This window comes from Drosophila biarmipes, chromosome 2L (genome assembly GCF_025231255.1).
Source record: "Drosophila biarmipes strain raj3 chromosome 2L, RU_DBia_V1.1, whole genome shotgun sequence".
Lineage (NCBI taxonomy): Eukaryota > Metazoa > Arthropoda > Insecta > Diptera > Drosophilidae > Drosophila > Drosophila biarmipes.
Window position 1 is genome coordinate 9,572,146 of NC_066612.1, and position 13,988 is coordinate 9,586,133.

General features: G+C 41.3%; 2 protein-coding genes across 2 annotated transcripts; both read left to right on the plus strand.

The window, feature by feature from the left end:
• Window positions 1-796: 796 nt before the first annotated feature.
• Window positions 797-3,911, plus strand: LOC108032773 (aminopeptidase Q). Its single transcript, XM_017106776.3, has 4 exons — window positions 797-1,402; window positions 1,460-1,615; window positions 1,678-3,040; window positions 3,170-3,911. Exons 1-4 carry the CDS (start codon window positions 894-896, stop codon window positions 3,275-3,277), a joined length of 2,136 nt encoding a protein of 711 aa, XP_016962265.1. The 5' UTR covers window positions 797-893; the 3' UTR covers window positions 3,278-3,911.
• A 6,081-nt stretch (window positions 3,912-9,992) lies between these two features.
• LOC108032339 (uncharacterized) lies at window positions 9,993-10,667 on the plus strand. Its single transcript, XM_017106149.2, has 2 exons — window positions 9,993-10,172; window positions 10,238-10,667. The coding sequence occupies exons 1-2, from the start codon at window positions 10,035-10,037 to the stop codon at window positions 10,412-10,414; spliced, it is 315 nt and encodes a 104-aa protein (XP_016961638.1). The 5' UTR covers window positions 9,993-10,034; the 3' UTR covers window positions 10,415-10,667.
• Window positions 10,668-13,988: the final 3,321 nt, after the last annotated feature.

A 13,988-nucleotide genomic window follows, 5' to 3' on the forward strand; every position in this document is an offset into this window, starting at 1 on the left:
TAGTAATTTTTAAAATATTCGTGAATGCTTAGGCAATCTTTAAAGGATAAACTCCTTTTAAAGGGGGAAATCGATTTTGAAAATTGTCGGGCTATGTAATCCCCTCATTCAACTCAATCCCAATAACTCTAATCCACACGTGACTGTCAATATTTTGATATTCGCGGAGCTGCTGCTGGTGGCAAAGTTTTCAGTAAAAGTTTGTTAGCCTCCAAAAGCTAGCGCGGCTTTGCTGAGCATTTTGCACATAATTTAAGCGCTCACATCCCGTCAGTCATAAATTACACATATTACATGCACGTATAAATCGCAAACCAGATCCGAATACGTATGCGTATGCGTGGTGCGTTGTGTGTTCGAGGGTCCTGCTGGGCCCAAAAGTGCGCCTCCTGCAAACTGGGACCAAAGTGCTTAACATACTTTTTGGCGCTGGGCCCCAACACTCACACACACACACAGAGTATCTCACGGATGCAAACAGATACATGGGCGAATCGAGAAACGCACGTAGCGCGAAAAGTTGCAAAACTTCTGCCTGCCCGCAAGTGAAAGCTGGAGGAAAGTAAGTCAAGACGGTGCCAAGTCGAGCTGGGAATGTTACTTTTACTAGGGACACCCCTTCCCACATTCCTCGGAGGATCTAGAATTCCAGCCCCAGTTAAAATGGGCCATTACTTAAGCCTTGATTCGGGGGTCCAGTAAATTATGTAATATTTTTACGGCAATTTTATTGATTTATGTGCTTAAACAGCTTAGTAAATAGCAAAAGCAAGTAAACCAGTATCTGTATGTCAGATTGTCAATAAATTGGCTTTACAGCTAAGAATTTTAAATTTTCAGTATTTATTTGGCGTTTAGACCATACGTTTAAGAATCCAGGCTTTTATTTCAAAATGTTGATATCTTCATCTAGTATTAATGAAGTGGGGCAACAAAATGTTGCAGTGTATCGTTTGTTACTCCTATTTGTTTTGTGTCAACTTGCATGTTGTGCAATGGTTCCAGGACTCTATGATGAGCCCCGATTACCGGCAACCATAACGCCCTTTCACTATGATATCCGATTGATAACCCACTTGGAGAACCCAGCTAACCACAGGTACAATGGTTTCGTGAACATTTCCCTCCATGCACAGAAGACCACCAACCAGGTGGTACTCCACGTCGCCGGTGTTTCAGTAAAAGCCAACAAAATCACGCTGTATGGAGAGACATCGGGCTTTAGGCTGACCACTGTCAAGTTCAATAAAAAGCGGGACTATATGGTGGTAACCTTCAACCAGCCCTTGTGGTTGGGCAAGTCCTATGTCCTAAGTATTGAGTTCGGACGGTCGATGACAAATAAGTTGGAGGATGGTTACTTTTTACGTCACTATGTGAATGCGAAAACCAAGGAGAAAATGTAAAGTATTATTAATATCTACTAACTGAAAGATAAGTCACCCTCATAGCCTTGCAGCTGGTACTCTATCTCTCATTTCAATCGAAACTTAATTAGGAACACCCTGCCCAGCTTCGATGAGCCTCGCTTGAGAGCCACCTTCAATGTGACCATGGGCCACCACAAGCGGTTCCAGAGCTACAGCAACATGAATGTCCGAGCAGTGTTGCCCAAGTGAGTGGGATAACTAACCCTATTTGATCCATAGGCGTTAACCACTCTTGTGCTTTGGATAGCCATGATATTCCGGACTACGTGTGGTCTGTGCATGAGGTGACTCCCTTGATGCCCACCTATTTGCTGGCCTTCTCCGTGAACAACTTCACCTGTCGCTTCACCCAGGCGGCCAGTGCGAATCCTGTTCGCTTTCGCACCTGTTCCCAGTCTGATAATGTGCGTGAGACGTCCTTTGCCGCTGAAAAGGCTCCCCAGTTGCTGGAGTTCATGGACAGTGTGCTGAAAGTGAGCCTGCCGCTGGAGAAGATCGACCAGCTGGTGGTGGACGACTTTCCCACCGAGGACCACTTTACCAAGGATCTTGGCCTGGTCGTCTACCACGGCCAACACATCTTGCAACGTGAAGATGGTCCAATGACGCGGTCCAAGCGGCAGGCCCTCCAGCGCATCGCCCAAGGTATGGCCCACATGTGGTTTGGCAATCTCCTGGGAATCGACTGGTGGTCAGATCTCTGGCTGATGGAGGGTCTGACTGGCTACTTCGAGATCCTGGCCATGGACCATGTGGAGCCGGGAAGGGGTCGTCGTCTGCAGCTGCGCAACAGGGAAACATCCTTCATGTACGAATCGGAAGTGGGTGGCATGTCCTTGTTGTCCTTTTGGACCCCGGCCAGCCCAGAGACAGAGAAGCACCTCTACCAAAAGGCTAGCACTCTGATTGCCATGGTAAATGGCTTCCTGGGCAACGCTACCTTCTACGATGGACTGCAGCGGCACATGTGGCAAAACTACTTTGCCAGCAGCACACCCGATCTCTTCTGGTGCTCCCTGCAGTTGGCCAGCGAAAGGGAGTCTCTCCAGACCAAGAACTGGGATGTGAAGAGCGTGATGGACACGTGGACCCGAAAGAGCGGCTATCCACTGGTCACGGTCACCCGGAATGGCAACAATGTTGTCCTTACCCAAAGACCCGCTCTTAACAGGAGCAAAACGGATCTGTGGTGGATTCCCCTGACCTACACTATCGAGGGCGAAACTTTTCCCGAAGACCTCAAGCCCAGGGCCTGGCTCAGTCCCTCCCAAAGTCCCTACCAACTGGAAGAGCTGGTGCCCCACAGCCAGTGGATCTTGCTCAATCTGCGGGCAGTTGGCTACTACAGGGTCAACTACGACGAGCACACGTGGCAGCTTTTGGCTAACACGCTCATCGATGACTTCCGCAGCATCCACGTCCTGAACCGAGCCCAAATAGTCAGCGATGTAATCTTTCTGTGGAAGGAGGAGCTGATCAGCTGGACCACCGCCTTCAATGTGCTCAGGTACATCGTCGATGAGGACGAGTACGAGCCCCTGATGGCGTTAGTGGTGGGCGTGACGAACGGTCTCTGGGGCATCTCTCCGGAAAGCGCCCTTTCCATTGCGGTAAGATATTATTGCCATCTTTTTTGGGTACCTTTTATAAGCAAAGATGTATTACCATACTTTGTTTTTATAATATCTCTTTTTAACATTCCATAGATTCTTGTGTAATCGGTAATGGTTTATTTGCAGAAATGGCTGGGTATCGCTGGCAGGTGGTATGCGGAGTTCATCAGTTACACGTTCGACAAATTCGTGGTTAAGAATCCCAATCTGAATAGCCTTGACTACCCGGACTAGCGGCCCACAATGGCCGGGCAACCGAGAACCACAACTAATGGGCCACTGCCAGATCCACACCCAGTGGGCAAGTGCCCATCCGAACTGCTACTCCGGGAGATGGGCGATGGGAGATGGGAGATGGCGAAATGAAACCGCCATCAATGAACCACAATTGTATTTGTTTGCAAATAACTGAGCGTTATCTGAGACTATTTATCTTTATCTGCAACAACAGCAGAGGCAGCCGCGCACAATGCCAAAGGACCCGGGCAGGAGCAGGATCCCCGGCCACTGGGAACTTGGGAAGCTGGCGGAGCTGGGGATCCACTTACAGCCAAGGCGCCAACTGAAATAATGATGCAGGCGAAATAACAATAAAGGCGGGGACTGCTCAAGAATAAAGGACAGTATCGATGCTCCTTGGCGCAGCGGTGAAGACAATGCCACCCCCAGTACTGCAGCCATTTCCAAGACAATGCAATGGACTCCTCCTGCCAACCAAATCACTTTGCCCAGCGGAGGGTTAAAGTCTTTAAGGTCAATGCAAAGTTTTAGGGGAAGAAACCTAATCGAAGAAATATGAATTAAAGTAGCATGATTTAAAAAATCATTTAAACAATTGTGTGAATAAAAAAACACTTAAAAATTCCAATATTCTCAGAAAAAAAGAGGGAATAGCAGGGGGAAAGGAAAAGCATATTTTACGCTTAATGAAATTTAGGCCACAGCGGTGGGCGCCAAAGCTTTGGAAAGCGGAAGCGGATTCCGCCTAAAACCATGCAAATTAAATTTAATGGAAAATATATTACCATTTTCCGTTTTTGGGCATTTTTGCCTCTTTGCCTCGCTCATGGCCAGGGGCAAGACAAATATTTATACATCAAATTTGGCGCTATGCATTATTAACATTGTTTGCTGCAACAAGTTAAGGCGCAAATTATTTTTGAACTCGACAGATAACCATCAACCTATCACTGGCATGCCCTGTATCTATCATTGTTTTTTTATTTATTGTTAAGGGTTTAATTATTCCGTGATAGAGCTCTCCTCTGTCGCTCTGTCTGTTTTCTTTCGGGGCATTTCTATGATTATCCTTTATGAGTAATATTTTATATGATTTTTATGATAAATTTAAATGTCATAATGGTGCCGCTGTTTGTTTTTTTAATTCCCCTTTGCTTGTGGCCACGTTTAAATGCGGAAATTCATTAAGGTTGCTATTTATTTTCATTCTCGTCAAATAAAAGGCACCAAAGCATCCACTTTGGCTGCAATACAAACAAAGAGTCTTATGCTGTATTAAAAAAAATCAATTATTGTAAAAGCAAGTAAAAAATGCCATTATGTGTCAGAACTGGCCATAATACAGTTGCTGAATGCAGTTGACAGTTTTATAATGACGTTCATTATGGAAGCGGGCAATTAATTTCCTTTAATTGCCCAGGTGCAGCCTGGCAAAAGGTCCCACATAGTTGTATAGTTGAACCTAGAATTTTTAAATCTCATAAATATGGCTGTCAGGATGTGTGCAATGTACACATTATACATTTTGTTAGTTAATAAAATGATACTTTCAGGCCTTCTTCCTGTTTATAACAAAACATCCCATATGAATACTTGAACAAACATCGTTTTCTCTGTCAAAGCACTTGGCAGCTGGTTAACCAGTGGGCAACATTCGTTTGACACATTCTATACATCACATATCTGCCGGCATCTGAGCACTTAAAGCACATGTCGATTGCCCCCATAAAAAGGACAACGGCAGCAGGATCCAAGCCATCTCTCAGCAAATAAACAACCAACACACTGGGACTCGAATCCGAGTTGTGTTGAATTTTTTGCATGAATTATGCAAAGAAGTGTGTTCAACTTTTGTGGGCGAGCTCTGAGTTCCGGGCATCCCAGACTCCCACAAAGGGAATTCTTAAATGGGATTTGGGAAATCACAAGCCGAGCCAGGAGATGGGGATGCGAAATTAAAAGGGGCTGGCGAGCACAAACGGTGGGCAAATACTTTTTTCGCTTTGATGGCATATCCAATTGCATTTAGTCTAAGTAATATTATATTTGAATACGGTAGCACATGTGTACAGAGAAAAAAAAACATTTAAATAAATAATAAACATAAAACAAAAATAAAACTACCTCAAAGTATATATATTTTCAAAAAGGAGACCTCTATCATTATAGAACTCTGCAGTTCACTCGAGTCCCTTTGTATATTTAAGCACATTTGCATTGGTCGCGAGTGCAGCTATTAAAGCCTGGCCAATAAATTCTGGCAGCGTTAACTACGCGAAATCCCAGGCCCATTTACTTTGGCCCCACGTCCATCTTTGGCAACGAATCCCCCGACCACCACCTGCAAAACTGCAACTTAACAATGCTTCGGGGGGCCACTCCCACTAACTTGGCTTTCGTACCCCATGTGGCAGCGACGCATGCGGCGTATAAATCAATATTGGCAATTTAAAATTGGCTGGCGGTGTATGAAGCCAATATCCGGCAACGCTCAGCAGCTCGAGTGTTTGTGCTGGGTGCTGCTGCGAGTGGGGAAAAAAGCGGGGAATTGCGAAAAAGAAGTACCCGTTTCGATGGGCGGATGTGCCCCGAACTGCCCTCACAACTAGGCAGGGGTGTATTTATAGGGATTTTGGTTTTCGGCTCCATGTATTCCTCCCAAACACCATATTTTATCTTAAGTGGTTTTAAACGGAGATCTGCATACTAAATGTTAAACTAAAAAATTTCGAAGCCCTCCAAAAGCTATCCCTCTACGCCCCTGCAGTTAGGGCCACTACTGTGAATCTTAGACAAACATTATGTGGCACCCAAATCGTTCGTTCGATTGGCGATTGGACATGGGTGCGTGTGTATCCGAGTCAACCAGGGGGGATGTTGGTCCACGGGGGTTGAGTGTTACGCGAAGTCCATTAAAACACACGTATGTACATTTGTGGTTACTTTTTTGCCCATGTGGTCAAGGGGTAAATAAAGAGCAAATAAATAAGAACAGGTGGAGGGGTCTACTTAATGGTAGGCAGATACAAAACACATATCTGAGAGGGGGCATTTAAAGTTATATTTAAGTTTTAAATGGTAGATTGTGGTATTTAAAAATAGATTTGGGAAGGGTGATTGGTTTTTTCAGGCCTGACAAATAAGTAGCCCATCATCACTTGCAATTACCCTCTCCTCTATGCAAATGAAATTGGAAATTTTTTATTTTTTTGCTAAATATTGAGCTGAAAGTCAAACAACAAGGCCCACACCCGCGAACATAACCACCTAATTATGCGCCAATAAGTATGCAAAATTAAAATATTATGCAAATTACATCGAATGCGGATAGATCGTTGAAATTTAAACGCTTTTTGTTTTGACTTTTGGCCGCGCAATGGAAGAACAAAATAAAATTATGACATCATCATGGTCGTCGTTATCAGCAATGCGTCAAAAACAAATTACCCGCGCGAAGAGAGAAAGGTGGTGGAAAAAATTATGCCGCATCAAAAATCTTGTTTACCCACTAAAAATCATTCGGAGCATCGGGTATGGGACCTCAAAGCCGTATCTGTGAAGGCCAATAGCGAAATTCGTGGAAAATAAAAACACTCAAGCTGCGTTCGTATCTCTAGTTTTATTGTTGTTTGTCTGTTGTTATAATAAAAAATATTCCTTCGAGGAAAATGGTCGCACTTAATGGGGAAATCAGTCGAGCATAAAGTATGGTAAACAGAGATAAATACCAAATGGCCATTGGCTCCCACTTTCTACCGAGAAAAATGAATAATAAAGTTGTTGATGCTGAACTATTGTGCGAACAAATCGATACATATCATTATGTGCAACGGGTGAACTCGAATACCTAAATGCAATGAAGGTTAATGAAAACACGTTCGGAAATAAATCAGCCATAAATTGAAACCGAATATTCATACGCAGACATAAATAAATCAGCATATTATTAAACAGCAATAAGCGGTATAATTATTATTCAATTTCATTTAATGCTTTTTGTTGCTCCGGACTTATTTTATTTGTGGCGTACGGTGGGCGGGAGTTTCATAATTCCAATCATTTTAATAGGTGCCGAATTGTCTGCCATTATGGGCGTTCATGGCCACCATAAATTACACACTTTAAAAGCAAAATATTGATTTTCACTCTCAAACCAAAATATTAAACTTTAATTTTGCATCTTTCGCGGGGGCGCCAGGTCTTCCGGGTTCAATCCGGCCAGGCTTACCATAATGTTATTGGAGTATAAAACACTTTTCCTAATTAAAACCGACCCCCTCCCCCGCTGTTATTTTTTCCCCGATTTTCTTCCCGCCAAATGCTCAACTATCCTTTGGGCCGTGCCAAGAGCTTAACATTAATTGCCGTCTTTCATTTCCCTTCCGTCGTCCTTTGCACTCGCGCTCACCTGCCAAACGGTGGAAAATTGAAAAAAAAATCGAGGAAAAATATAAAAAAAGCAAAGGAGCCAAGCGAACGTAAAGTTAAGTAGGAAAACTGTAAAAGGTCTGATAAAAAAGTTCGAGGCATTTGAAATGCCGAGGAGAAAAGCCGGAGGAATTGTAGAGCTAATAAAAAGTTTTCGCTTCCTTTCGAATTAAGTGGACAATCTTCTGTTGCTGCCAAATGCCGGCTTAATTACTAGCTCTGGCCCCAAGAGATTGCAGCTTGCAAAAAGGGACATTTTTGGCAACAAAGCATATATTATTGAGTTTATTGATTCATTAAGTCGTGAGCGGCAGTAATTTGGTGTAAAATATCACTTGGCTTTAACTATTGCTAGTCCTAGCTATGCATTCATTTAAATATTAGTTAAATAATTTTGATGAATTAGCTTGTTAAATGTTTTCAATTTATTTGTTTTTATAACTTTCCGACGAATCCCTAATCATAGAATCATGGGAAAGTGTTTAAGTTTCTTACAGATACATCACAACAATTACTTCTTCAAGTAAATTTAAATTTAAAGTTATTCATGCTCTAGTTATCAATGCTATAGCAATTAAAATAACTTTTGCGTGTACAATTTCGGTTTAATGTTACCAGTTCAGTGAAAATGAACTGCAATCTCAGACAACAATATATCAATCCTTGTTTTAAGTGAACTTGAATATGAATTTGATTTCGTTTGCCTGGACGGAATGTGAATATTTCGGCAATTAGCTTTCTAATAAAGACCCATGATCCGAATCTGTTAATTAAGGCAAACATTTTACGAGAATATTTCTGCCACAGCGCATACCGGAGGTAATTTTCTGAATTCGAGTTTTGCCTATCGATTTGCCGAGCATTTTCGCCATATTCTGAGACACTCACACATGCAGTTCGCCCAAAGTTGTGCAATTAATTAATTAAATTTTGACTACGACCAGGCAATCTCCATCTCCATGGCCCATTTCCCCCCATCCACAGCCCGTGCGCCTTTTGTCTTGGCTCTGTCTGGCATTGTCGCTGCACAAGTTCTGGTGCACAATTAATCCTTATTAATTATACGCCGCCTGTGGATTTATGGCAAGTTTTGTGCGTTGGCATTTGGCCAAGACACACACGCAAAGGCAGCAACACACACGCGCTCACACACACACACTCGAGTGCGTTTCTGGGCCAAGTAGGTTGCAAGTTGGCTTAGCCAGCTGCCGAGGCCGGCATTCCACTCTGCCCCATGACATTCTGGCCCAAGGACCACCCACCCTCCACCTGCTGCTTTTGACAGCTGAGACCCCGACAACAAGCCAATAGCCGATTGTCCGGCAGGGGCGACTCCCGTCATTACCTAATCGCAGACAAAGGAGTCCTTAATTGCTCTCGCCCAGTCGGAATTGCCCGGATAAACAAGGAGCTGGAAAACACAATGGCCCACATCAATATTGTTTTTTAACATTTCGCTGTGCCAAATGGAACAGAGATAAATCATAACAAGCATAAAATACTCATGAAAATTTAATTTCTATACGTATTAATGTTTAACAACAGACTCTTGTATCTCGTAATACCCTTTCTTGTATAGTATTCAATTTTTAGAAATATAAATATTTTTATTTTATTTAATAACTTGCCATTGAGTTTCTCACCAACTATTGTGCATATTTTTGCCTTTTTGTGAATAATATTTGATTTGAGCGCATCACTATACAATCAAGTATATGCAAATAGGGGCAAAAACTTTTCTCAACACCGTCAAGTTACGCTTTATTACATCCTCAATTCCTTGGCGACCGAATTCCATAAATAAACTCACCAAATGTTTCTTTTCTGGCAACTTTTTGTCGCCGCAGGGACTGTCATTAACTTAATGCTCACTGAGTCCATAAAAGTCACAGATTGTTTTGTATCAGCATCTCCTTCTATTATCATAGGTATCCTCATAGGGATGTCCTGTGCTCTCAATGACTTTATTCAAATTGATGTCTCTGTGTAGATTTTACATTTTTACTTGTCAAGAACATTTGCTTAAAAATTTTGCAAAGCCTTTAACCAGCATTGTAGTAAGCATATTAACCTCAGTTCTGAAGAAATATTATGTAGGCTATTATAATCGTGCCAATAACTTTTTCCAAGTTTGTTGAACTGTGATAAGAGTTTCGTAGAAGCCGAGAAATCAGACTTTACTTCCCAAGAATTTAAAAATGCATTTTTCGTCTTCGGAAATGCAACTGATTAAACGCATGGCTTCCTTATCAAAATGGTATAAATTCGAAGTGAGAAGCAGTCGAAGTCACAGTGTCTTCAAGCCTCTCAAGCCGAGCTAAAGATGTCCGCCAAATTCGCAATCGCTATTCTGCTCCTCAGCAGCGTTCTCCTGGGAACCGCCAATGCCCAGCAGATGCGGTATCCCCAGCAACGCCAGCAGACGAGGTATCAACAGGCGGGTCGCTACTATCCACAAAGGGTAAGCCACTCTTTTTGTTAGTTAAATAAAATATATTTTAACTGAACTTCAATAATGCTTACTAGGTTGGCACTCGTAACATGGATGGCTCGGGACTGCCACCTCCGAGCTTGCCGCCTCCGGACCTGGGTGTCCCTCCTCCTGGCGGTCCTATGGATGGCGGCGCCATCAACCCGGATTGCATGCCCAACCAACTGGCCAGCGGCAATGTGGACAATAAGAGGCCTAGACCACGGCATTAAAGGCACACAGAAACCGATCCAAAACGGGAAAAATCATCGCCATTTAACACCTAGTAATTGTTTTGGATTGTATTATATTGGCGATTTTAAAAATTTATCTTAAAAGGAAAGTAAAGTCATTTTTGTATTTCAAGGAAGAGAGTAACTATGTAACTATGTAAAAATGATATATAAAATATTTACTTGTAAAGAAAAACATTTGTCAACAATTTTATATAAATTTATATTTTTTATTTCAATTTTATTTCAAAAACCTTCTTTTATTTATACATCCCAAAGTAGCCTCCCTGCGGTAATTGAACGAAATCACTGCTAACAAATAATGTGGTTAGTTTTCAAACTATTCACGGCTTTTTCATTTTACCAGGGACTTTGCCAGCCCCACCCACTCGTTTTGTATCGCTGATGTTTGATAGCAATCAGTGCGATAAAATAGATTGTCATTATCATCAGTGGGACACTGGGTGATTTCTTTTTCAGGCGGCCGAGTGGTTTTTCCGTATTTGCATTTCATTTAAAATCAATTTAGCAATCAGTCAGGCGCATTCTGTTAAACAGTAATTAACATAAATCAATTTAAATACAGCTTGGTTATGTAAAAATGTTTATCCAACGGCCTGATAAGCTCACAGACGACATTAATTAGGCCAAATAAGAGAGGTTTGCAAAGTGTGACACATTTTAAATGCAAAATACATATTGTTTTCAGTTGAGTTAAGTTCGAGTAATTCTGAACTTAATATTTGCAAACATTTTATTATTCTTGATTTTTATACAAGTGGTTTTTACAATTAATGTACACTAAAAGTCACAGTGAATTAATATAGATGATTATTATAAACCTTTTTTCCCTAACTATTTATATTCTTTAGAAAACTTGATTTTCCATTGTCAAGCTAAGCCAATAGTTTTTTGCATCTGTCGCCAATTAATTTTTAATTATTTCCATTATATATAGGCGAAAGCGTAGAAATTAATTAAACTGTAGCTACGTATACAACCTATAGAAATTTCTATTTCGGCTTTTTAATGAAAATTCCTAATAACTTATTTATGGCTTCACAAAAAATGGTGCACAGATTTTTATCGAACTTTTTTCGCTACTCTCGAAGTGTCAAATACTTTACAAAAAGTAAAGCCGGGTAAAAAGGTTAATAATTAATTTGTAGAGCATCATGAAAGTGCAGTGGGAAAATAAAAAGTGTTGCTAAACAAAGCAAACAAATATTGTGGGGCTTAAATAAAGACCGATGAAATCGATTACGTGTGAAAATGTTGAGGTTGAATTCCTGTAAATTATATATAATCATTTCGGCAGCGTAAGTCATTTAGTTAATCATTTATTTACCCCTTTTTCGGTTGCCTTTACATTGCTTCGTAATTTAAAGTGTTCGCAATTGCATTTAAAACAATCTTGTGTGTGATTGAAGTTACGGTTTTGGAAAAACTCAACTGCAAGGTACTGTTTCTCACAGATCCTGCCACTCCCATTTTTCTTGTGACAGCCAGAGGACCATTTACTTTCGAGACACAGGACTGCAGCCATTAAGTGCAATTGTATTGCGTTTTCGAGACAAAACACTCATCGCTTGTGTCCTCGGCAACTGCACGTTCATATATACTATATAGAGGGAAAACATTACAACTAAAAACCAAAGTGTGAACATATTGAAAGGCTGGCTGCAGGAGGACTGCCATCGGAGGCTCCCACCATAAAATACCCATTGTAAATAACCTACGCATCGGCAAGGACCCTCTCGTCCTGCCATTTTGCAGCAGCGACTGTTGCTCCTTGCAGATGCTGTTGTTTCTCTAGCTGCTTTCACTTTACACCCGGGCGAATAATACCCATTATGTGTACAGCATATACCTATGCATATATGTATGTACATAGGGCTGGAGCTGCAAAAAATACTTCAAGTGTTCGCAATAAATTCCTTTAAAGCTTTTAAGCCGCAGCAGAAAGAGCTGGTGAAAAGGGCGGGCGAACAGTGGGTTAAGAGACCATAGGCAAGGCTCTGGAATTACTTAAAATGCGCTTTTAGGGTTAAGCTTGAGCACAGCCCCGCCTGCATCCATCATGAAGCGCTTAGGCACTTAAGCACTTCGGTTAGGCCCCCGGGGCAGGGTTTTCAGGGCCATCGCAGAGTGCTACGTTTTTATGAGCCGAAGCCAAGAGTTTAAGTTCTTTATGGGCAAGGAACCAGTTAAAGAACCAAAAATGTTATATAAAAGTGTAATTTCTATTTAAGCTCTACTGTCAAATTAAAGTTTGCAGAAGATGTTGCATTAACCCCGATTCTCTGACCCAATCATCTGGGCATTGACAATATTGTTTTATTAAATAAATTCCACTTTATTTAATTGAATTTAGGTAACAAGAAAATTATTATAACGCAAAGTAAGCCTTAACTGATCTTAAGTCTAAGAAAATGTGTCAAAAGAGCAAAAATTTCAAACGTAATTGCTCAAAGTGTTAATTGCCTCAATTGAAATTGTTCTGATAAATGTAGAAATGCATGTCTTAATTTGACAAATCTGAACATGGTTACATATGCTAATAAAATGAGTCCTTTTAAGCTAAATACAAATTATTTTCAAAGGGCTTAAGGAATTTTAGCTGGAGTGGTTTTATAATTGCTAATTAAAGGCGAAAATTAAATTTGTCTAAGCCTTAAATATGGAAAGTCAGAAATCACGCTGTAATTAAAATCAAACATCGATTTCGACTTTTGCCAAATTTTCCACAATCCTATTTAATCCTTTCACACTTGCAACAGGATATGTGAGCACAACGCACACACAAATGCTTAATATAATGAAACTTCAACATGCGATAGGGTCATTCCTTGGCATCACAAGGAACAATGTAAGTCGCAATGCATTTGCTGCCTTTGTACTTAATTGTAAATATTTTGCCACACACCTGATCCATATATATTTGTCTACACTGCAGGAAAAATGGCGAAATCTTCGATGCATACTACCTTTTAAAGGTTTAAGTAAGTATAAATAAGGGGTTCCGAAAGAACAATTTATATTTAATTCTTTGTTTTATCTCAAAGCGCCTTACAAAGCATTTCTATTATGATGATTTCTAAACAAACTTCCAGAGTGTTTCACATTGTTATCCTTTTTTTCCCAGTGCTTCCCACATATATACGCAAGCGATTGTGTAAAATGATGTGGTGGGCTGCTCGGAGGACCTTGTTCTCCATTGATTTTGGCCCTAAGTGCTAAGATTACACAAATTGCAATTTATTTGTTTGGCCAACCGAAGCCAATGCAGGGAATCGCTTATATATCTGGCCACATCCCGTCCTCCGCCCATGTCCTGCACTGATTAATATGTCTTGTGTTTTGTGTATTTGCCTTTGTGTTTATGTTTGCATTTAACTGGCAAACTGGATTGGAATCGCTTCCCAGGGCCGTCGGTTCCACCCAGTTCCACTTCTCACCTGGCCGCTCATCCCTTTGGAAACGGGACCCGAGACCGGATTGTGATATGCATGACCTAGACAAATATTGTGCGTTTGCAAGCACTTTGTCATTGGAGCTACGGCTAGGGAGCCAC